We start from the raw sequence: 22,801 nt of genomic DNA, 5'->3' as shown, positions 1-22,801 counted from the left end.
ACAGATCAGACCCGTGGGTCACAACCTCCGCTGGGGCTGCTCGAAGCTCGCGGCCCACGTCGCTAGTTGGCCTTCCCTGAGCACTCGGCTCTCCCACGCCTCCCATGGGGGATGGAGGACCAGAAGGTAAAGCATCACCTGGTGGCACAGGGCCACAAGGCTTAGGAGTGTGACCCTCGGGCTCACTTATAACCGCTCGGTTCCTGGGATTAGTGGAGTAGCGTCTCAAAAGTACCAGGCGCTGAACAAATGGCTGCCATCATGATGAATGAAAGAGCAAGTGGCCTTTCCTAGCGGCGCTGATGTGCTGTCGTGGCCACACAGCTGCATAACACACCCCACGCCTCCTACCAGACCCGACCTCCAGCTCCAGGTGCTGGCCTTGCGGGAAGGCTTGTGAAAAGTGTAGGAGAAGGGGGTGGGAGTGTGTGTGGGGGGGGTGTGTGGAGAGAGAACCGGGAAAGGAGAGGGAGAAGGGGGCGGGCCGGCAGGAGGCGATCGACCCCGGCAGCCAGGCGCGGCTAGAGGATCACACCTCCACGCAGGCGGCCGCACGCACGGCCTGACCTCACCTGGATGTTGAAGTCGGCGGGGTAGAGGCTGCGGGCCGTGATCAGCCAAGCCTTGGCTGCCCACAGGTCCTGCTGCACCAGCTCCCGGGCTCGCTGCACTAGGAACTCACAGTCACCCTGGGCCGACATGGCCCACGAGGTGTTGGGCCGCCGGCCTGAAGTGGCCGAATCTTCCGGCTCCGGAGACGCTGCCAACCGCCGCCACCGCCAGGGAGGCTAATGCGCATGTCCGGGGTCGCGAGGACGCCATCGGAGTGGATCCGGAAAGGTTTTCCGGGTTTTGTGAGAAGCCTCCTCCCGTCGGCTCTCAGTTACCTTCAGGTCCCTTCCTCCTCTGCGGAGCTAGTATATTTGTACTGACTCTTCCAGGTGACCTCCAAAATGTGGACAAGTGGATTCTCACTCCTGCGGGTTTCGCCCAGACCTGGTCAAGCCAGGGAGCATGTGCGGGAGCCTGCCGTTGCTGGGCTACTTTGCCCTGGGCTCGTAGCCTCTCTGCGCCAGCTTTCGGATGGCGCGGGGTAGACTGGCAGTACCGGGGGATGGGCGGTCCCGGGGTATCCCCGAGGGCCTGGGGCCCAGGATCAGGACGGGAAGAAGTTTGAGAGGAAAAGGCAGAGAGCAGTCCGGGAGGCGGCGAGGAGGAGCTCCCTCGGCCCCTGCCAGGTTGAAGGACTTTCCCCTTGGGAATAGACTTGGGAGATAAGTTTGGGGCTTGGGTACGGTGTTCCACACAGAGGGGAATAGTGATGCCTAGTGTTTGGTCTGGTGGCTTTTGTCTTTCCTAAGTACGTCCACATTTTATTGTTGATACGCCTTTATTCGCAGGGTTTTTTTTAGCAGGCACATTGAGCAATTGCAGTAATTAGTACTTGAAAAGTGCTTTGTTGCATCCTGTGGGAGCTACAGAGATGATTGTCCCTGTCCCAGGAAAGGATTTACAATGTTATGGACATGTGACCTACAGAAAAAATACGCTGTTTTAAGAATCTCTTCCAACCAGAATCAATGACATTTTCACAAAAACTCGATTTTTTTTTTACACTTAGGGAAGGAAAACAAAATAATTTCCTTCCGCTCTGAAGGGAGGCTGCACTTAAGAGCCAGAGGAAGCAGTATTTATTTGCCTAATAGGAATGTACCAAAATGTGGGTTCTGTATAGTTCATTAGTGTTTTCAGTCTAAGTTCTGGAAACAAAAATTTTAGCAAGTTCCATTACCGCTGATATCTTCGATTTAAAACTAAGAGATTAAGGATTCAAAGCTGATTTGCTCATAAAAATACGTACTATGTACTTATATACATGAAATGTAAATATTTTAAATAAATATGAATATACACTATTTCTATGGTTATATGTAAAGTATAATATATAGCTCTAATAATTTATAAGTAAACATTCTTAAAGATACTGTGCTAGCTTTAGATGTAAGTACCAAAAAGGGCAGGCACAAAGGAACACTGTAAAGTACCAATGCTATCAAATTATGAATGTCTGAGCTCTTTTATTTTGCTGTTTTGCTTATACCATTCTAAAAAAGATACCTTTAAATATCTTCCCTTTTACTCAGCTTTTTTTTTAATTTGATTTTGTTTCATTAGTATGCTCAATGATATCTTTAGGTAAGAGTCACGGGTTCGCTAACCTCAGTCATTCTGTGCTGCAGTGACTGTTTGCACTCAAGGGAGCATTGTAGTTCGAAAGGTGCTGTTTAATATCCTCTGATTACGCACAGGCATAGCCTCATTTTGTGATCACTTTGTAGGCCAGGATTGCTCAGTGATAAAATTCTTTTGGCTCTGTAGAAAAGAAGATAGAAAATCGAATTTAATCGCATTTAAAGAGTTTTTTTAACTCTTAGAAAGTGTAGGTCATAAAAACATTGCTGGCTTAAATGTTTTTTTTCATTATTTCACTGATTTTTAACGTACTTAGTTTACATAGGGATTTTCAAATGACAAAAATGATTGATTTGGTCATTAAACATTATGTTTTGGGTCTAGAATTATCAAAAGAAAACTGTACACTTATTCCTGAGTCTTCGGTTCTTTAGTGTTCTATTAGATAGCCATTGTAAATTAAAATTTTAAATTTAGGAGCTAAATAGGGGAACTCTATATTTACTTTAGATACCAATCAGTTAAGATTGCTTCTGACTTTTTGCCAGAATGCAATATAAGATTTGTGGCTATTTTCTACCCAACTTCTTAATTTGGAAACGTCTCCAGCTAAACATTTCTCTTAGGGTGTCATGCTGGCATCCCAAAGTACAGAAAGGAGTGTGGATGAAAGGGACCACATAGTAAACCTGACAAGCTCAGGGAAGGCCTGCATGGCAGACCCTACAAACTCAGAGACTGAAAGTAACCACATAGGATGGTCTGAATATAAAAATTCCTAACTAAAAGTGGGTGGTGGCCAGGAGTCACATCCTTGGCCTGTAGCTTCCTTGACAAAGGTCAATGTTTACCTTAATTGAGCCTGTCTATTGTCTTTTTGCATCTAAAATAACATACCCTTGGAATGTCAGAGTAATCCCTTTTTCCATACCCTCACAACCCACCACACCAGAGCAGGAACCTACAGAATCCCTGGTTGTTCTTATCCCGATTACCATCTCTATGTGCTGTAAAATGCTAACTATTAACTGTCCTGTACCCGCCAATGTAAAAGAAGTATCTGTCTCTCCAATTTACTTTTTATCCAATCTCAGAGATTGCTTCCTCCCACCCCCAGTGGATTTTGCGTAACCCTCTTCCTTTCATTCTAATGTATGAAATACATTGCAATATTTGAAATGAAATGAAATAAGTTGCAAAACCACCATTTTCCAGAGCATTTTGTCAATCTGTTGATATTTTGCTTCCCAGCCATTGTCAGATTTGACTCAAATAAACTCTTTAAGATTTCTCTTAGGCTGGATGTTTTTTCATCCAGGAGGTACCACACCAAGTGAATTTACATCTTTTGGCCACCTTGCTGTGATCTTGAAGCCTCATTGAGAATCTGGGCACCTGGTTTACCTTCTCCACAGCAACTTCTGAGTCATGTAAGATGCCCAGGATCCAGTATCCCTCCTCAAGGTCTTTGAACTCAGTTTGGTGATGTGTATTAAACACTATATTGCTTTTTACCTTCCATTTCAAAACCTTCCATTTTAAAGCTCAATAAACATAAATCTCTTAATTTTCTTGCCCTCAACGCACTAGTTGGTTCTTTTCAGCAGTTTCCTCATTTCTCCCTAATTTCAGCTTTATAGACCTTTATTCCCTTGCTTTCCTACATTTTTCTCCTAGTGTTATCTGCCTTCTCCTGGGCTTAACTCCTTTCCTGCTCACACTAAAGTCTGTGCTTGGACACTCATCATGTTCAATGTCTTTGCATTCTTCTCCTATCACTGTATTTACTCTTCAAATTACTGAACCTGTATCTGATTGTTCCAGGTTATCCAGGAGGCTAAGTTCTGTAGGATAATAGAACGTGTGCAGATTGATGCAGTGGCAAGTTCCAGGTTTTAGTATCAATTTGTTGGGGGGAGGATGCTCTCAACTACTCCACCTCTCATTCTTTCACCAACTACAGTTGACTCTTGAACAATGTGTGGGTTAGGGATGCTGACCCCTGCCGAGTTGGAAAATCAGCTATAACTTTATTTTTTTAATTTTTTAAATTTTTATTGGGGAAGGGGAACAGGACTTTATTGGGGAACAGTGTGTACTTCCAGGACTTTCTTCCAAATCAAGTTGTTGTCCTTTCAATCTTAGTTGTGGAAGGCGCAGCTCAGCTCCAGGTCCAGTTACCGTTGCTAGTTGCAGGGGGCGCAGCCCACCATCCCTTGTGGGAGTCAAACCGGCAATGTTGTGGTTGAGAGGACGCGGTCCAACCAACTCCAGCCATCCGGGAGCTCAGCCGCAGCTCAGCATAAGGTGCCGTGTTCAATTTTTAGTTGCAGGGGGCACTGCTCACCATCCCTTGCAGGACTCGAGGAATTGAACTGGCAACCTCGTGGTTGAGAGCTCACTGGCCCATGTGGGAATCGAACCGGCAGCCTTCGGAGTTAGGAGCATGGAGCTCCAACTGCCTGAGCCACCGGGCTGGCCCCTCAGCTATAACTTTTGATTCCCCCAAAACTTAACTACAATTAGCCCTTTATATCTGCAGATTCAACTAACTGCAGGTTGAAAACAGTATTTTCAATCCATGATTGGGAATCTGTGGTTGGTAATACGAAAATACTGTTTTTGATCCAAGGTTGAATCTACGGATGCGACGAACTGACTGTATTTATTGAAAAAAATCCACGTATAAGTGGACCAGGGCAGTTCAAACCCCTTCACGGGTCAACTGTATTTGGTCATTTTCCTCAAGTGCTCAAACTCTCTTCACCTTGAGCCGATGACTTTTCCTTTTACTAAAATTGAGGTAAGCCTTAAACACCTTCAATTCTGGACACCATGGCCCTATTTTATGTTTCAAGACCAAACGCCTGGTCATGTATGTATTCTTAAAACCCTTTTGTGGTTTCCAATTGGGCTGGTATATGGTGTGTAGCTACCCTCTGCCTTACCTTTTGCTACCACCCCTGACCCAGAACTTCTTTCAATTCTTCATGTGGTGCGTTCTCTGTCATCTCCACACACTCATGTGTACCATCAATTCTACTCCGCTGAGAGCACTCCCCACTGCCAAGGGGCTAATTCTTTGCTTCTCAGATAACACTTTCTTATGAAAATCTTCCTGGCCCCAACCCTTCTCTGTTCCATGGTCCTTTATACTCTTATAATGACGACTTACCAGATACAAACCTCCATCAGATCAGGGATCTGTCTTTTATACTGTTCCTTTCCCAGCCCCTAAGATATGCCACATGTGTATTACATAGTAGGCTATCAATAAAATTTAAGTGAATTTTGAATTTCTTCATCCTTTGCTGACAGATTTGCATGAAGTTTCTAATTTTACGCAAATTTCTTTCCCTCTAGTTTCAGAGGATAAAGGGTCCCTTTTGTTCAAGGCCAAAATCTTCCCCTGTGCTCAAAATCCCATACTGTTGGCTTCCTCAGAGAATCTGCCTTATCAATTCCCACATCTACAGTTTTCGTTCTTCTTCCACTGGTTCTACTACTTCTACTTCTACATGCTTTTTATTGGGTTTCCCATTGATTATAGTAGATGTGGTGTGTCCTGCACAGATCCCCTTTACCAGGAGTCACACCTGTCTTCTACTGTGTGAGTACTGGCTGCTAACTGCTCACAGCTGCCCCCTTCTCTAGAGAAATGCCTTCAGCTTCCTTGAGAAGTTAGCAAATCCCAAAGGAGTGACTAGGGCACAAAAAGTTAGTGCCCTTGCCTGGAGAGGGGCAATTCTACAGTAGAGTTTATGTGCTAGAGCTAGATTGGTCTGAGACTATATCCATGCTCGGCTCTTTCCCCTTCCTTTCCCTACTTCCCCCCTTCATAGGTTTTTCTTAAAGGGCACTTCCTCAATAAATCGTGTGATCCCAAATCCCTGTCTCAGGTACTTCTAGGTAACCCAACCTAACACAGTGATTATTGTTGGAATGGGAGTAACAAGGGGTATCTCATGAATCCTCTGGATTCCGGACATCGTCACTTTGCCTCATCTGTATAGCAGCTACTATTTTCCCTTGGTAATTAGGTTCAAACATTGGCTAATAAAGTTACCCCCTTTCTTTTCTGCCTATTGGTTCAGTGGTATAAGGAGTCCCAAATGTTCACGTGGCAGTCTTGCTTCCAACTCAGTAGGAACATGATTGTGTTTCCTGGTAGAAACCCTTCTCCCTTGGGAATTAGGACCTCTACATTCTCAGAGCACAAGACTGAGGGGCAGGTAAGAAAAACTCCATTAGTGGATTATTAGGTATAATTTGAGAGGCCACTCCCTCCTCTTATCTTTGGTTACTTTAAAGCATATAATGTGTCTGTAGGGCAGTACCCACCCCTACCTCACAGCGTGTGGTTTAGCTGATACCCTAACTAAGCCTCCAGTTGACCCTATTCCACCCGTCTATTACGGAGCAGGGTAAGACCAGTGAATGCTTTGGGCCTGTTCCCTCTGCTGTATTTCATTTGCCGTAGAATGAGTTCTTGGGTCTGAAGTGGTATCGTATGGGATACAATGGTAATAAATAAGGTGTTTTGTAAATGAATGAATAATAGAGTAGGCAGAAGTGTTACGGAGGCAAATCTGAATCTGTAACAGAATGAATTCCCAGGAGGACAAATCACTCCCACCTCCATGATGTGAAAAGTTCCACTGTAATCAACTTTCCACCAGGTAGCTGACTGGTCCCCGTGAGAATGGTGCCATACTGGGAGTATTGTTTTGGCTTCTGCCATTGTTGTTTGGGCATTCAGTGGTAGCTCTAGTCCCATTATCCTTGGTGAGGAGAAGGTGATGTTGAGCCCACGCATAGCATTCTTGCCGCCATGGCTACTTTTTCCATGGATCCATTGAGCAAACACCAGATGGCTCGGGAAAGAGACTGACTGACATTCACAGGAGGAATCATCTTGTTTCTATCTGATTATTGAGTGTTCTTGCTGTGTCCTCTGGGGAGTATTTACATAGAACACAACTGCCTTTACACTTTGCACCCATTCTTAGAGTCCACATATTTTTCTCTTAGACCTGTTTGTCACCAATCTTCCAATTTTGTTCTTTCCAAGTCCCTGACCTGTCAGACAGTCTATTAGCCATTTCCTATATCAGTAGAGATTTATACCTCAGACTCTCTTTCCAGAGTGGACCATCAGATGAACTCCCAAAGTTCTACCTACTGGAGACTTTTCCCTCATTGTGTTTTCAGGCTGCCCCTGAGTACAGCTTGTCATTTGGTGGTCACCCACTTCTCCGTGCCAACATATTTCAAATATGTGGTAGTGGCATTAATTTCTGCAATTCTCCTTGAGGCTACAGTGTTGATTTTGTTTACTGTTTTGACAAGATAGAGTAGTTCCAGAGTCTCTCACTCTACCCTTCCTACACAATGGCTCCTACTCCATTAGTCAGGGAACCAATATGAGGATTCTCTCTTCTGGTTGCTAAGCATGTGTGGGAGAATAATGATACATCATTTCCTGTGAAGTGTGTCAGACACACTGTGCGATACATTATTCTCATTGGATCAATATACCACTTATCACCTGACCAGTGGACCAATGGGGTTCCTGGGGACCCTCAGGAGTCAACGTTAATTCAGAGTCAGTGTGTAATAACTCTGGGAAGTCTGGATTTCCTTTTCCCTGTGCCCACTCGCCCTGGTAAATGGCTGCAGGTCCCTCTGCAGAAAGCATTAAGGAAGATTTATGATACAAAATTGTGACTGACTTGCAGAGTCCTTTTTTAAAGGGATCTGGCCCCCAACACTGGAACTCTGGATCTATAAGCTGACTGGAGTCTGGGAATTGAGTACTTTTCTTACAGTCAGATTCTGCTCACCTGGCTTAGACTCTCTCTGATTTTACAGATCAAGCCATACCTTACCAGGCTGCCTATCTATTTTATTCCTGGGAACTTTATGATGAGTTAGCCATTTCCAGGGACCTTGAGAGCCAAAATGCTCTGATTGCCACTCTGTCCTTGTGCCTTCTTATGGTAATTGTGCCTACTTTGTCTTTCCTGGTTAAGTGCTGCCACCTAATCTTCACTTCATAGGGATTCCCTCATTCCCATTGAAATCAGGAAGCCCAGTTCTCTGGCAGTACCTCCCACCAGCATCTTTGCCCTCCTGAGGATGCTCAGCACAAGGGTTTTTATGGATGCTGGTGCTCTCTTCCCTAATGCATCTCGGTGCGCTCCTGGGTCGTAAGGCAGGGATTGGCTGGGCAGGCTGCACATACTGAGTTCATTCCAACATTCCAACCTTCCCATCTCCGGAAGCCATCACACTCCTTTCTCTAACATGTGCTAGAAAAATGCCAGCATCTCAGTCTAGGCCATCTTTGGACAGGCTTCAGTCAGCTATACAAGCAAACTGTTAGAGCCATGCAGTATTCTAACAGCCATTTCAGGGCCAAAGCAAAAGAGGGGTCTGCAACTATTGTAACAGAATTCAAACTGTCTGTGACAGACGAGGATGCTGTATGGAGCCTCTGATACAGCCTGCTGGAGTGAAAGCACGCCCATTTGAAAGGCAGTTCCCAGATCGCCACTGGACACTTTGAATCTTGAGTTCTTGGTAAGTGCACTCATGATAAATGTGGCCTTATCTAATTTTATAATTTGCCCTATTTGGTCAATGCCCTCATTATCCATTCTGAGGATCTTGTCGATGTGAATTGGCAGAATCCTGCAACTCTTTTGGGATACTCTTTATCTCTTCTTGGAGTAGTTTTTGTAACTCACTCTGGACCATACAGGAATTTCTTTTCCTTAAAAAAAAAAAAAAAGTTTTACTTGGAAATAATTTCAAACTCACAGAAAAGTTACAAGACTAAAAAGAGTATAAACATTATTCAAATACCTATTATGGGTTGAAATGTATTCCCCCAAAACAGGTATATTGCCTAACCCCCAGTACCTGGAATGTGACCGTATTTGGCAATAAGGGCTTCACAGAGGTAATCGAGTTAAAATGAGGTCCGTAGTGGGGGCTCTAACGTAATGACTGGTGTCCTTGTTCAAGGGGGAAGTACAGACACAGAGACAGCAGCACACAGAGAAGCCATGTGAACATGAAGGCAGAGGTCAGAGTGATATATCTATAAGTCAGGGAACACCAAAGATTGCCAGTAAACCCCAGAAGCCAGGAGAATGGCCTGGAACAGATTCTCCCTCGCAGCCCTCAGAAGGAACCAACCCTGCTGACGCCTTGATTTTGGACTTCTTCACCAGAACTGTGAGACAATAAATTTCTGTTGCTTAAGCCACCTAGTTTGTAGTACTTTGTTACAGAAGCCCCAGCAAGCTAAATGCATACCCTTTACCCAGATTCACTTATTGTTTCATTTGCTTGGATTCTCTCTCTCAATATGTATGTATGTGTGTGTCTGTGTGTGTGTGTGTGTATATATATGTATAATAAGTATTTTTACTATATAATTTGAGAGTAAACTGTATATGTCATGACCCTTTACTCATAAATATTTCAGTATGTGTTTTCTAACAATACCGATATTCTCTTACATAGCTACAGGACAATTATTAAGTTCACTAAATTTAACCATAATAAAGTTCTATCTAATCTACTTTTTCTATTCCAATTTTTAAAATTGACTCAATGTCTTTTATAGCATTTTCTCCCTCTAGCAAAGAATCCAGTCTTGGATCAGGTATTGCATTTACTTGTCATTTAGTGTTCTTGAGTCTGGAATACTTCCACAGCTCTTCTTTGTCTTTTATGACACTGACATTTTTGAAGAATATAGCTCCCCTCTTTTTTTTTTAAAGTTCCTCATTCTGGGCTCCTCTGATCGTTCCTCACTATTTGATCCAATTATGCATTCTCATTCTTCTAGGGTATCACATCTGGAGGGATACAGTGTCCATTTGCCCCCTCCTTGGAGATGTTTATTTTGATCACTCATTCAAGGTGTTGTTTGATTACTTTACTGTAACCATTTCCCCCCTTACAACAATAAACACACTGTAGGGAGACTAAGGCCATGCAAATACTCTGCCATTCTAAAATGTAACTCTAGTTGTATGCCTGGAGACAATGAGGGGTAATAGGGTGAGTCTTGCAGAATAGGCACCCCATCTTCAGCCATTAAATCCTGGCAGCAAAGAGAGAGCGAATTCCTTGGAAGTCATCATAGATGCTTTCTGATTTTAACGCAGGCCTTGAGTTGAAAGTTCAAGACACCAAGCTCATCGTTTTCAAAGCTGCTAATCTACTTGTTACAGCCACAGTAATCAAATGATTTTCCAAGTCTTTTCTCCCCACTCTACTCCATCCCATGCCATGGTAGGCCATCATTTGAGTAATCCTGATGCCCAGCAGGCTATAGATTTCCAGTGTTCTAGTTCCCTCGAGGAGATCCATGTATGCGAAACCCAGAATTTTATCTTTAGAGTCTGTTTTATGAGGCTATTCTTTATATCATTTACTCTATCAGGCAGAGTCCCAAGAGAAAAAAATGGTACCCTCAAAAGGATTTCTGAAGGATTTAGTGAAGGGACTATTTACAGCAATGTGGACAGAATTAAGGGAACCAACACAGGATATTGAAGGGCACAGGAACCAGCAACAGCTGGATTACCCCACCTTGACCTGAAGGATGAGTGCTGAGGTCATGGAGGAGAGGCATTTGAGCAGAAGCTGTTGTCATAGAGGGGTACAGCCACTGCCAAAGCTCTTGCACTGATACAGGAAGAGAGAGTCGCCCTCTACATCTCTCTCCTTCTGTCCTTTTGAGATCCTGTGATGCTCCCATTGGATGAACCTAATCAGAAGCTAGAGGGCAAGGGAACTCAACTAATGCAGTCCTTAGAGGTCAGCCATCTGGAACATGGAGGTCAGGAAAGGGTGCAGAACGAGAAATAAGCAGCCCTCTGCCCTTCACTATCTACTATGAGGGACTGAGGATTGTCCTTTGCTTTGCTCCTTTTGTGTGCAAATCCCTTATAATGCTTCTAACATTTCATCGCATTTTTTTCTTTGTTTATGGTAGCACTTCTTGAAGTTTGTAAAAACAAAGCAGCAGATTCCATTTACCCTTTCTCCTGCGCTTTGTGCTATTATTGTCACTTATATTACCTCTGCTACGATATAGTATTTTTATTTCCTTAAATGTTTGATTTTTAAAGAATTTAAGAAACAAAGAAAATTACTCTTTTATCTGCACCAGTATATTTAGCATTCCCAGTACTCTTTGTTCCTTCTTGCAAATCTAAATTTCTTTATGGTATTTTGCTTCAACCTGGAGAATTTTCTTTAGCATTTTTTATAGTGCAAGTTTGCAGGCAACAGATTATTTAAATGTCCATTTATCTGAACACATCTCTATTTTGCCTTCATTTTTAAGGGATATTTTCACTCGATGTATAATTTTAGGTTGATAGCTGATAGTTTTTATTTTGTTTTGGCACCTTAATGATGCCCTTATTTTGACTTCTGGTCTTCATTAATTCTAATGAAAAGTCAGCTTCATTTTTATTGTTGTTTATTTGCATGTAATATATCTTTTAAAATTTTGTTTTGCCTCTTAAAAGTTTTTTAAGTAAAAATTTTAATTGTTGTAAAATACATATAACTTAGGATTTACCATTTTAACATTTTAAGTGTACAGTTCATTAGTGCTAAGTATATTCACATTGTATAACCAATTTCCAAAACTTTCTCATCTTGCAATACATGATAAACAACAGCCCATATCTCATTCTTCCCAGCCCCTGGCAACAAACATTCTACTTTGTCTTTTTATGAATTTCCCTACTCTAGATACTTCATATAAATGGAATCATACAATATTTATATTTTTGTGACTGACTTATTTCACTTCGCATGATGTCTTCAAGGTTATACACGTTGTATCATGTGTCATAATTTCCTTGCTTTTTAAGGCTCAATAATATTCCATTGTATGTATGTACCACATTTTGTTTATTGATTCATCCATTGACGGACACTTAATGCTGCTATGAACGTGGAGTACGGATATCTCTTCAAGCCTCTGCTTCTGCTTGGTTTTTAAAATTTTATCTTTGATTTTTCAGCAATTTGACTATGATATGCCTACGTCTGATTTTCTTTGTAGGTGGATTTCTTTCTAGGTGTGATTTCGTTTCTGGCTGTGGTTCATTGACTTTCCTGTCTTTGGGTGTCTTTTTTGATCAAATTTGGAATTTTGATAAAAAAATTTCTTCAAATATTATTTGTGTTTCATTTTCTGTCTTCTTTCCTTCTGGAAATTTACACATATATTAGACCATATGGTACTATCTCACAGGTCATTGAGGCTTTGATTTTTTTTTCTCTCCTAATATTTTACTCTTTGTGTTTCAGTTTAAATGATTTCTTTAGAACTATCTTCAAGTTCACTAATCCTTTTTACTGTTGTGTTCTTTAGATTCCAGATATTGTTTCTTTTTCAGTTTTAGAGTTTCTATGTAGAAACTATATATGTAGATTTTTATAACTCTCCTAAAATTCCTTATTTCTTCACCCATTGTATCTACCCTTTTCTCTAGATTCTTTTACATATAATTATCTTTGTGTTTGAGGCATCTGTGTGTCTCTTTCCATTGACTAATTCTATTCTATTGATGGGCTTTTTACTCTAGATCACATTTGTCTTTCTTTTCATTTCTAGTAATTTTTTATTGTATTCTGGACACTTGATTTGTTTTAGAGGCTCTGGATTATTTTCTTTTCTTTAAAAGAGTTGACTTTTATTTTCACAAGTATCTAAATTAACATGGACCACTTTGACCTTACCAAGGATTAGTTCTAGGCTTTTCTAAGGTTGATCAATTCAATTTTTGCCCTCAATGCTAGGACATAGTCGTTACTTCTACAAATTGGGGGTTCTGGTGTCTGAACTGAACGGCAAGGAGATTGACTAATGTATTTGCTTTTGTGCTGGGTCAGTGTCTCATCAGCACCGTGAAATCCCTGATATTTCTCTTCAACTTTCCCTTTCTCTGAGAGGCTATTCAGAGCTTCACCCCTCATATACATAGCTTAGGATTTGTAAAAGGACTCCAGGGGAACCCCTATGCAAATTTTTAGGATTCTTTCTCTACATCTCCTTCCTTTCCAAAAACCTACTCCCCCTATCTCACCTGCCTTAGCTGCTTTGAATTCCAATATCTTTTTCTTTGTTCAAGTCCCTGTTTGGGCCCCATTTTTGGAAAATGCCTCCTGAGAAAAAGTCTGGGTGGATTTGGAACTTACTTACCGTGTACTTTCTTTCTGTAAGAATTGAAGTCCTATGCTGTATACTGCCCAGTGTGTGAAGACAGTTGTTTCATATGTTTGCTAGCTTTTTATAGTTTGTTTTTTTCTGCTATTGAGTTGTATAAATTCTTTATATATTTTGAATACTAACCTTTTATCAGATATACGATTTGCAACTATTTTTTTTCCATCCGACAAGGTGACTTTTCATTTTGTTGAGGTTTTCTTTGCTGTGTAAAACTTTGATATGGTTCCATTTGTTTATTTTTGCTTTTTTCTTCCTTTGGGGTCAAATCCAAAATATCATCACCAAGACCTATGTCAAGGAGCTTACTGCCTATATTTTCTAGGAGTTTTATGGTTTTATGATCAAATCTTTAATATATTTTGAGTTCATTTTTGTGTATGTTGTAAGATAGGGTTCAGTTTCATTCATTTGCATGTGGCTTTCTAGTTTCCCAGCATCATTTATTGAAGAAACTATTCTTTCTCCATTGTAAATTTGTCATAAATGAATTGACCATATCTGCATAGGTTTATTTCTGGGCTCTCTATTCTGTTCCATTGACCTATGTGTTTGATCCTATACAATACCATATTGTTTTGATTACTATAGCTTTGTAATATGGTTTGAAATCAGGAAGTGTGATGCCTCCAGCTTTGTTCTTCTTTGTTAAGATTGCTTTGGCTATTTGGAGTCTTTTGTGGTTCCATACAAATTTTAGGATTGTTGTCCTTCATCTTTCTTTTCTTTTTTTAAAATTTAGTGTAGGTATCTCTGTGTCAGGGATCAGCTTGAGATGTAAGCTTAAAGTCTTAGGTATTTTCTGAGCCTGCATTTTGGGCATGAGTGGTAACTTTCTAAATTTCCCCCTATATAACTAATCCTTAAATGTCTGGTCCCCATAAGGGGCAAAAGGGAAAAATGAAGGGAATAAAATAGCCATTGTTTCCTTAGATCCCCTGAAAGTTGCTTCAGCTGGAGGAACATGAAACGAGGGGAGTTTCAACAGTGACTGCCTGCTTCTGTGGCTGCACCTTCATGATCAGAAGCAGCAATGTGTGATCAGAACAAAGATTCCTGATGTTTGGAGGACAAAGTCCTTATTGCCACTCTGGCTCCTGCAAGCAGTCTAGGAACACACTGATGCAGTTGCCTTCCATGCGCTGGGGAGTGGGAGGATGAGGAGTCACTACCTGCACTAGGCTGAACTTCATCAAAATTGACTGCAATTTACCAGGCACAGCTTCCCCTGGAAGCTACTTTAAATAGACTACAGAATTCTAAAATAATTACATATGACAGATTTTGCCAATATAATGTTGTCCAGATGGAGAGAGAAATTCCTGGCACTTTCTACCCAGCCATCATCACTGACAACCCAGGCTTATTTAGTCTTACATTTTGGATTAGTTCATTTTAAAATCTCAGCATACAAATTCTAATTTAACAGTTATAAAAACTGACATCAGGTTGCTATGTGGAATTTAAAATTATTGAGAGTGATAGCTGGAAATTAATTTTTAGTAACATTGTAAGGGCTTCTCCAAGTTATATTCCAGATCATGCAATGTTGCCTTACAGCTGCCGAACCATTTGTTCCCCCAGCTCTTCCCAGGATTTCACTCGGGAGTGCCTCAACAAACTGAGGCCCCATGGAAAGATATCTGTAAAGCTTCCTTGAGGGGATGTCTCAGCAAACTGAGACCTGATGAAATGATATCGGTCACTCCCCTTCAATGGATGGTTTCAGAACAATGACTCCATCTCCGGGGGCTGTGCATGTGTGTGAAGGCACAGTAAGTGCTGGAGCACAATGGGGACTTTCGGGAAAACAGCCAGCAGGCAAGTAATTCATAGACCTTGGAGATGACAAGCTTTACCTCCTCATTTGTTAACTAATAAAAGCTATGCGTTGGCCCAATTCGGGGCTCAGTCCTTGAGGCTTGAGTCCCTTGGCCCCACTTACACTTTATTCTCGGCTACTGTCTTTATTAATCCTGCGCCGCCCTTCTTGCTTCTCATAGCTCTTGTCGTGCAGGATGCGACAATGCAAGGGCATACTTGGTATTTTGGCCAAGAAAAAGCATATTTTTGTGTATAAAGAAGATGTTGAGCACAGCAACGCAGTAGAGAAAGGATTGGGACCCTGAGGAGCTGTAGCTCATAGACCATCTTGAAACCCATTTGATCAGCTACTATAATAACAGTAGGAGCGTAGCAAAATTGTAGATCAAAAATCTTATATTGTTGTGTGGTAGCCTCTGTGACGGGACACAGTGATCAACCCCAATAATGAGGAAAGAACACTTACCCAAAGTGTTCTTTTGTATACAAAGTTCCTCTTGTATTACACATTTCCTTAAGGCTTTGTGCTACTATAGGGAATCTGTTTTCCTTTAACTCCCTACATCATTTATATATTCTCATGCATTTTGTTATTTTCATAAGGGCTTGTTTATTTCTCCGATTACATGGCAACCTCTTTGAGGTCAAGCATCATGTTTTAATTCTTTTCTAAGCTGTGTACTATTGGGAATAGTTATTATTCAATTAATATTTGTAATTAATTTTTCAGAGTATGAGAAATTTATAACCTTTTAACTTGTGATTTGTCAAGATGCAAATACTTTTATTTTAGAAGCTGCTGAATTAATAGGAGTTCTGATAAGAGTGAAAGCAGAAATTCATCTTGATAGAGGAGTCTGATTGCCCTAATTATGGACTTCCATAACTTTTGTTTCTGCTAGATCCTATTTGGCATATTAATAATTCATTGATGTGTATATAGGTTGATAAACTTGATGTGTTAAATTTGATTGTGAGGCATTAAAATAAATGAAACCATTGCAAATTGGAAAAGAGTACTATTACTCAATTTTGGCTGTAGAACACCTTGGATTAGTGTGTGAATCACTACCATAAATCATCTAAACATCCCATAAATTTAACAGTTAAGTATACAAACTTTATTCCTTAGACAGTATCTTTTCAAAAATCCATTGTTTTTATTCATTAGAATTGTGCAATATTTAATGTTCTGAAAAATAATACATAATTATTATAAGAAGTTAGAAAAGCGCAAGGAAGATAATGTAAACAACTCATAATTCCATCACTCAGAAATAACTATAATTACCATGATGAAATATCTAAGCAGTCATTTTTTTTAAATATTTTTTTTCTACTTATAGTCTATACTTTTAAAGAAAGGTAAATAATCCAATAGAAAAAATGGGCAAGAGAGTAGAACAGGTACTTAATAAAAGACTATGTCTAAATGGTCAATAAATCATTAGAAATAAGGAAAATAAATGCAAATTAAAATCACAAGATACTGCTCTATAACCATAAAACTATTAAAATTTATGAAGACTGACAATAGCCAGTATTATTAAGAATGTAGAATCATGGAAACTCTCACACTGCTGATGAAAGTGTCAGTTGGTTACAATTTAGAGAACTGACATTACCTACTAAAACTGAAGATCCATATATCATTTTACTTAGCATTTCTACCCCTAAATATTTACTCAACAGAATGTGTGCTCCTGTGCAATAAAAGACATATAGAAGAATGTTCAGAATAACATTATTCATAATAGCCCAAATATCCTTCAAGAACAGAATGAATAAATAAACCATGGTATATTCACGCAGCTATTTAGATAGGCTTTCTCCATTCTAACATACAACAATGAAAAATAACTACTATGCAAAAGAACAGAGAGTAGAAGAGGCTGGACATAAAAGTACACATACCGTATCATTCCAATTACATAAAGTTTGAAAACAGACAAAACTATAAACTACAGCATTTACTGATGTATATACACAGTGGGAAAACGATAAAGAGAAGTAAGGAAATTATTACAGTTATGTCAGATTATGGTTTATTTGTAGAGAAAGGAGGAAGTAAACCTTGGGAGTTGGCAGGAGGACACTTCTGGAATGCTTCAATCGTTCTATTTCTGGACCTGTGTGATGGTTATAAGATACTCACTTTGCGATAAATCAGCTATACCTGTTTCTTTTGTACACTATTATTTATGTATGTTATATTGAACAATAAAAATGTTTAAAAGGAAACAAGTATTACACTAGATATTGCTTTTAAATTTGCTTTTTGCAAAACAATATCTTATAAACATTTTCAATGCCATTGCATTCTATTTTTATGGCTGCATAAGATTCCATTGAATTGATTATTTAACATGTTCATTATTATTGGACATTTAGTTGTTTCTAGTTTTTTTAAATATAAATAAGGATTTGCTAAACATCTTTGTAAATATACATTTTCAAATGTTCATGATACTTTCTTTTGGCTAAATTCTTAAAAGTAGAGTTATTTAAATAAAGTGCATACATTTTAAAGGTCTTTTTTTCTTTTTTTCAGGTTAAATGTTGCCAAATTGCTCTCCAAAAAAGTTATGACAAACCAGATTCTCATCAGCATTGTAGGAGAATGCAAATTCTCTCCATCTTCGATATTAGGTATTGCCATTTTATTAATCTTTTCCAAGTTGAGCAATCAACATTGTTATTTTTGGTTGAATGTGAATTTCTTTGATAATTAGCATGGTTGAACATTTAAAAATATGTTTATTGACTATTGTAGGTCTATGAATTACCTTTTTTCATTATTTAATTGAGATGTTAATATTTTTCCTTATTAATTTAGAAAAGATTATTATAAAATAAGACTATTAATCTTTTGCTGCCATATATATACTTTTCTCCGTCTACCTTTTAATTTTGCTTATGACGTTTAAAAAATTTTTCATTGTAAAATAAAACACAGATATACAAGACCACACAAAACAAATGTATAGCTTTGTCAGTTATTCTGAGGCAAACATCCTTGTAACAACTACCAGGTGAAGACACAGAACTTTTGTGTCCTCGAGCCTCCTTCATATGTGCCCATCCTTATCTTTCTCCCCCTCCTCCAACGAGTAACCACTATCCTGTTATAAAATTACGTCCTTGTGTATCTGCCATACACTGAATGTTTGTGTCCTCCCCCACCCCAAATTCCTATGTTAAAACCTAATACCCCACGTGATGGTATTTGCAGGTGGGTCCTTTGAGGGGTGAAGACAGCTGTGTATCAACCGGGAAGCGAGCTCTCACCAGAAACCGAATGATGGCACCTGATCTTGGTCTTCCAGCCTCCAGAACTGTGAGAAATAAATTTCTGTTGTTCATAAGCAATACAGTCTATAATATATAAAATACATTGTGACAGGAGTCCTCTCAACTAGTTAACACATCCATCAGCTTGCATATTTGTACACACACATATTCATAAATGAGGATGTTAAAAACCATACATTCACACTGATATCTCCAATTTCAATCCACAACCACAAGTTTCACACTATTCTTCTCCCTTTCCACATTAGTACCTTCCTTATCTAACTGAAAAACCTGGTTCCCATTATCCTCAGTATATTGATTTACCAGTTTAATCCCCTGTATGAATGCAGACAGTCTCCCATCACCGCTGCTGCCCACCCCTTCACAGATGCCCTCCTCACCCTCCTGGCTCCAACTCCCTGCCAGCGGCCGCTGTGCATCACCAGGCTGTCCCTCTTGCTGCCATCCTCCTCACCCACTTGGCTTCTGACACTTCACATGGTGCTGCCAATGTCACTCCCCGTGCCCCCATCCCCTCTTTACCCTGTGAGACTCTGACATCCTTCCTGCCCGCTGGGCGATGCTACCCCGCCCCACCCCGGGCACTCAGCCCACTCATGCCTGTCTTGCTCAGCACCACATAACGATCCAGTGACTCATGGACCAAATTATTCAATAGGGGAAGGAGAAGGAGAAGAAGAGAAAGGCAAAGCGAAAAACACAATATACATTTTTAAGTGAGAAAAAGTTTATAAAATAGTATGTTTGGGGGGAAATTTGTACATGCTAAGAAAAGAATCTGGACTCACATATGCCAAGATGGGCCACAGTGGCTGTAGCTAGGTGATTGGGCCTTGTGTTCATTTACTCGTCAATTTTTGCTTGTATCAGGTTTGGTTTTTATTTTTATTTTTTTTTGCCCTCCTCCCCTTCCTTCAAAACTTCCTCCTCCTTCTTTTTTAGGAGGGGAGGCCAATGAGCATAATTTATTTTTGTGATAAGAAAAATAACTGGAAACTTTATTTTTAAATATGAAGAAAAGGCCTATAATTTAACTTAAAGTTTTTTCTTCCTGTGTGGAGAGTAACTCACAAAGTATGGTTCTTAGGATGATCTGAGGGTTTTTTTTCTTTTTTTAAGTTAAAACAATTTTTTTCAAGCTAGTGAAAAAAGAAAAAATTTGAGATGTCCCAAATTAAATTACAATGGGTCGGAGAATCAGAGAAAGACAGGGAGATTAATCAGTTAACAGAGGAAACCAACAAAAGACTGCTCACATCTTGAATGTATGTGGAAAATTGGAATCAGCTTCCAGATGGCTGTTTCAGCTCTTATCTAGAAAGAATAGCCGACCACCAGATCCCATCGCATCTTTCTTATGCCTGAAATTTCTGGATTGTTGCCCACAACCAATCCAAAAGCAGCAAATACTTCTTTCTTGCGGACTGTGCCCCAATCCCAAACCTTTCTGTGCTTTACCTTCTCCTTCCCCTTTTGTGTAAAACCAATGTGAATCCTTTTAAAACAACTTACATCTTTCTCCTCCAAACCCACTGCATAAAAGAGCCCTGTCAGGTCCAGGATGGAAGACATGCTTGTCTTCTTCATCCAGCCTTACTGCTGCTAGTGGTTTAGACCAATTGCCCCAGGACCTGGTGCTTTTTCTGGCTGCCTTATGGCTCAATAAACCCTTTCTTTCAGGAAACTTTTGGCGTCGAAGATTTTTTTTTTTTAATTTTGACATTGGAAATATGTATTTGAAAGGTTTTAGATTAAAAAAAAAAAAAAAAAAGCAAACGCACACACAAATCATCACAGAACAACACCGGGTTGTCACAGATCTAAAATAGAAGGCAGACCATGCAGCATGCAGTGTGCACTGGCTCCCTCTTTTCCACCTCTTACTGAGCACACACAGAAACACACTCTCGGTGTCTACGTGGCACACTGTTCATAGTGGTCTATCTACTGGAAACGTCTTTGGCCTAGAAGATTTTTGTTGATCACCAGCCTACCCAGATAATAGTGCTGCTCATTTTGTCTGTTAATTGGCTGAGTCTGAGGACATCTCTCTTTCAATTACTGTTCTCGCTGACATTTTCCTAGCGAGGCTCATACTGAGTCACTAAAAGAATAATCATTCATCTGTGTTGGGCGATATGGAGAGAGGGGAAAAAAGTAAAAAACAAGTTTTCTAATCTTTTCTACACTCTCAAAGTGCAGTAAAAAGTGGCTACCATTTTCAGTTACCTCAAGTTTGGCTGACTTGAAACAAGCCCCAAATTGAACCCAACTAAGAGCAATCTGTCTTTGTTTACATTTGCACTTCACAGGCATTGGTGGAACCTGGGTGGTGGACTGTCACTGACCTGTTTTCGAAATCTACGTACATGTAAGTGCTTAGTGATGTGTCCTTACACTAATACAGCCCCATAATGTTAGTTGCATGTAAAGGTTTGTTTTCTTGATTGAGTTACTTCTGGTAGAATTAATTTCTCATTTTACACATGGCTGTTGAAAACAGACTCCGTTTAGAAGGGTTTATCCCATGAAGTCATACTCTTTCCTCTTTGAAGCTTTTACCAGTGGCAGTTTTATTTCTTTGTATTAGGAATTTTGGCCCCAAAAAGCTTTTTCCCACTCTGGCTGATTTCTGAGTAAGCTTGTCTGGGCCTCCTCATTTCCAGCTGTAGAGAGTTTTGGCCGGTTGCAAAATTTTTCATATTACTGTGATTTTCATATGATGTGTAACATTATATAGGTTCATGTAAAGTGTAACACTCTCCGGCTTTAGGCTTATATTTTTCTAATTCTTTTGTTTGAATTCATTTTTATCTTTAGGTCCACTGACATTATTTTAATGGGCCATTTTTAGGGTGATTAATTATACCCTTGGCACATCTGCTTTCCCATTTGAAAATTTTTTTTCTTTGACAGGGTTGGAAAATAACAGAAAACAGTTCATACAGCTGCCTTCGTTACCAAGACAACAAACAGAAGAAATAACTGGCTACGTGGCTTTTCTCTTTTTCTGAACTACCTTCCAAATACTAGTAATCTCTTCCCTAAAATCTGTGTATCTGTTTGAGATTACTAGTCGAGTAGTTCCTTTTTTTAGCAAGAGTATGTTGTGCCCCTGATTATAGACTGAGAACAGGGAGTTGTATTTTTTTCCTCAAGTTTTCTTTTAAATGATTTTGAAACATACACAGTTAATAACACATTTATACATGTTAAGTATAAGAATGTAAAACTTTACAGAAGTGTTTAGTGTAAAAAGTGTAAATTTCTCTTTCGAGAATCCTTACCTTGACCAATATCAACATATTATAGTGAATATGATTCAGTATAATTGACTTCGAGTGAATTTAAGGGCAGCAATGTATTCAGCTCAGTAAAAACTACATGTTCAATATATGTGTTTAAAAAAGCCAAAAAAACATTAAAACCCTTTAAAATTTATATGAACAAAATGTGTTTCTTTTATGAAATTCAAAAAAAACAAGCAAAAAACAATACATAAATTACCCACAGTTACCACTACCCAGTCACCGCCACTAATATTTAGTTTTTAATGCTTTTCAAAACGATTATTTTAAAGTAAATAATCCTTTAAAGTAAGTGTTTATTTTAAAGTAATACATGTTCATTAAATAAAAAAATACATTAATAATGATTATAAGAGCATTAATAATGGCTACTCTTTATTTAACACTCTAAGTGCCAACCCTGTGTTAAGAGCTTATATGCATAAAAATAAAACCATTTTTGGGGGGTAACATTTGAAACATGAATTTCTGATCCTTTCTTTCCTTCTGTATATAGGCATTTAAAAAATTATGTAGTGATAATTGTAGTGTATAATTAGTTTTGAATTCTGATTTTTCATAAAAGATTTTTTCTGTGATGCTATATACTCTTTGATACCACTTTGATAGTATGTTATCAGGTAGTCTTTTAAAGTATCCTTTTACTGGTTGTCTAATACTTCACTGAATGCATGTACATAATTCATTTAACCATTTCCATATTGTTGGACATTTATTACTTCTACTTTTTCATATAAAGCTTTTTATATATTATTTCTTAGATGGATTATTTCTTAGAATGAATTATTTCTTAGAATGGATCTATCAGAAATGAAATTACTGACCCTAGGTAATGAATAGTTTTAGAGCTCTTGAATGTATTTTCAAATTGCTTTACCAAAGGGTTGTACCA

General features: G+C 39.4%; 1 protein-coding gene and 1 long non-coding RNA gene across 10 annotated transcripts in view; one reads left to right on the top strand and one right to left on the bottom strand.

Moving 5' to 3' along the window:
- Window positions 1–1,045, bottom strand: part of INTS10 (integrator complex subunit 10) — a 30,399-nt gene extending 29,354 nt beyond the window's left edge. For 2 of the 3 annotated variants that reach the window (XM_033104218.1, XM_033104219.1), the window contains exon 1: window positions 573–832. In XM_033104218.1, the coding sequence (XP_032960109.1) occupies window positions 573–701 (129 nt within the window). In that variant the 5' untranslated portion in view covers window positions 702–832. Of the gene's footprint in view, window positions 1–572 lie in introns of all 3 variants that reach the window. The other variant, XM_033104217.1, reaches the window with a different exon arrangement.
- On the top strand, window positions 18–22,517 carry LOC117021296 (uncharacterized). 7 transcript variants are annotated; one of them, XR_004422830.1, is made up of 6 exons: window positions 18–126; window positions 8,668–8,775; window positions 17,838–17,935; window positions 18,519–18,623; window positions 20,914–20,972; window positions 21,518–22,517. It is a non-coding gene; the product is annotated as an uncharacterized LOC117021296 (long non-coding RNA). The 7 variants fall into 7 exon arrangements; XR_004422829.1 differs by lacking the exon at window positions 18–126 and adding an exon at window positions 1,119–1,238; XR_004422831.1 differs by lacking the exon at window positions 18–126 and adding an exon at window positions 1,966–2,001.
- The last annotated feature ends 284 nt before the right edge of the window (window positions 22,518–22,801 follow it).

This window comes from Rhinolophus ferrumequinum, chromosome 4 (assembly GCF_004115265.2).
Source record: "Rhinolophus ferrumequinum isolate MPI-CBG mRhiFer1 chromosome 4, mRhiFer1_v1.p, whole genome shotgun sequence".
NCBI lineage: Eukaryota > Metazoa > Chordata > Mammalia > Chiroptera > Rhinolophidae > Rhinolophus > Rhinolophus ferrumequinum.
Note: the sequence above shows the minus strand (reverse complement) of the source record. Positions and strands in the feature narration are given on the sequence as shown.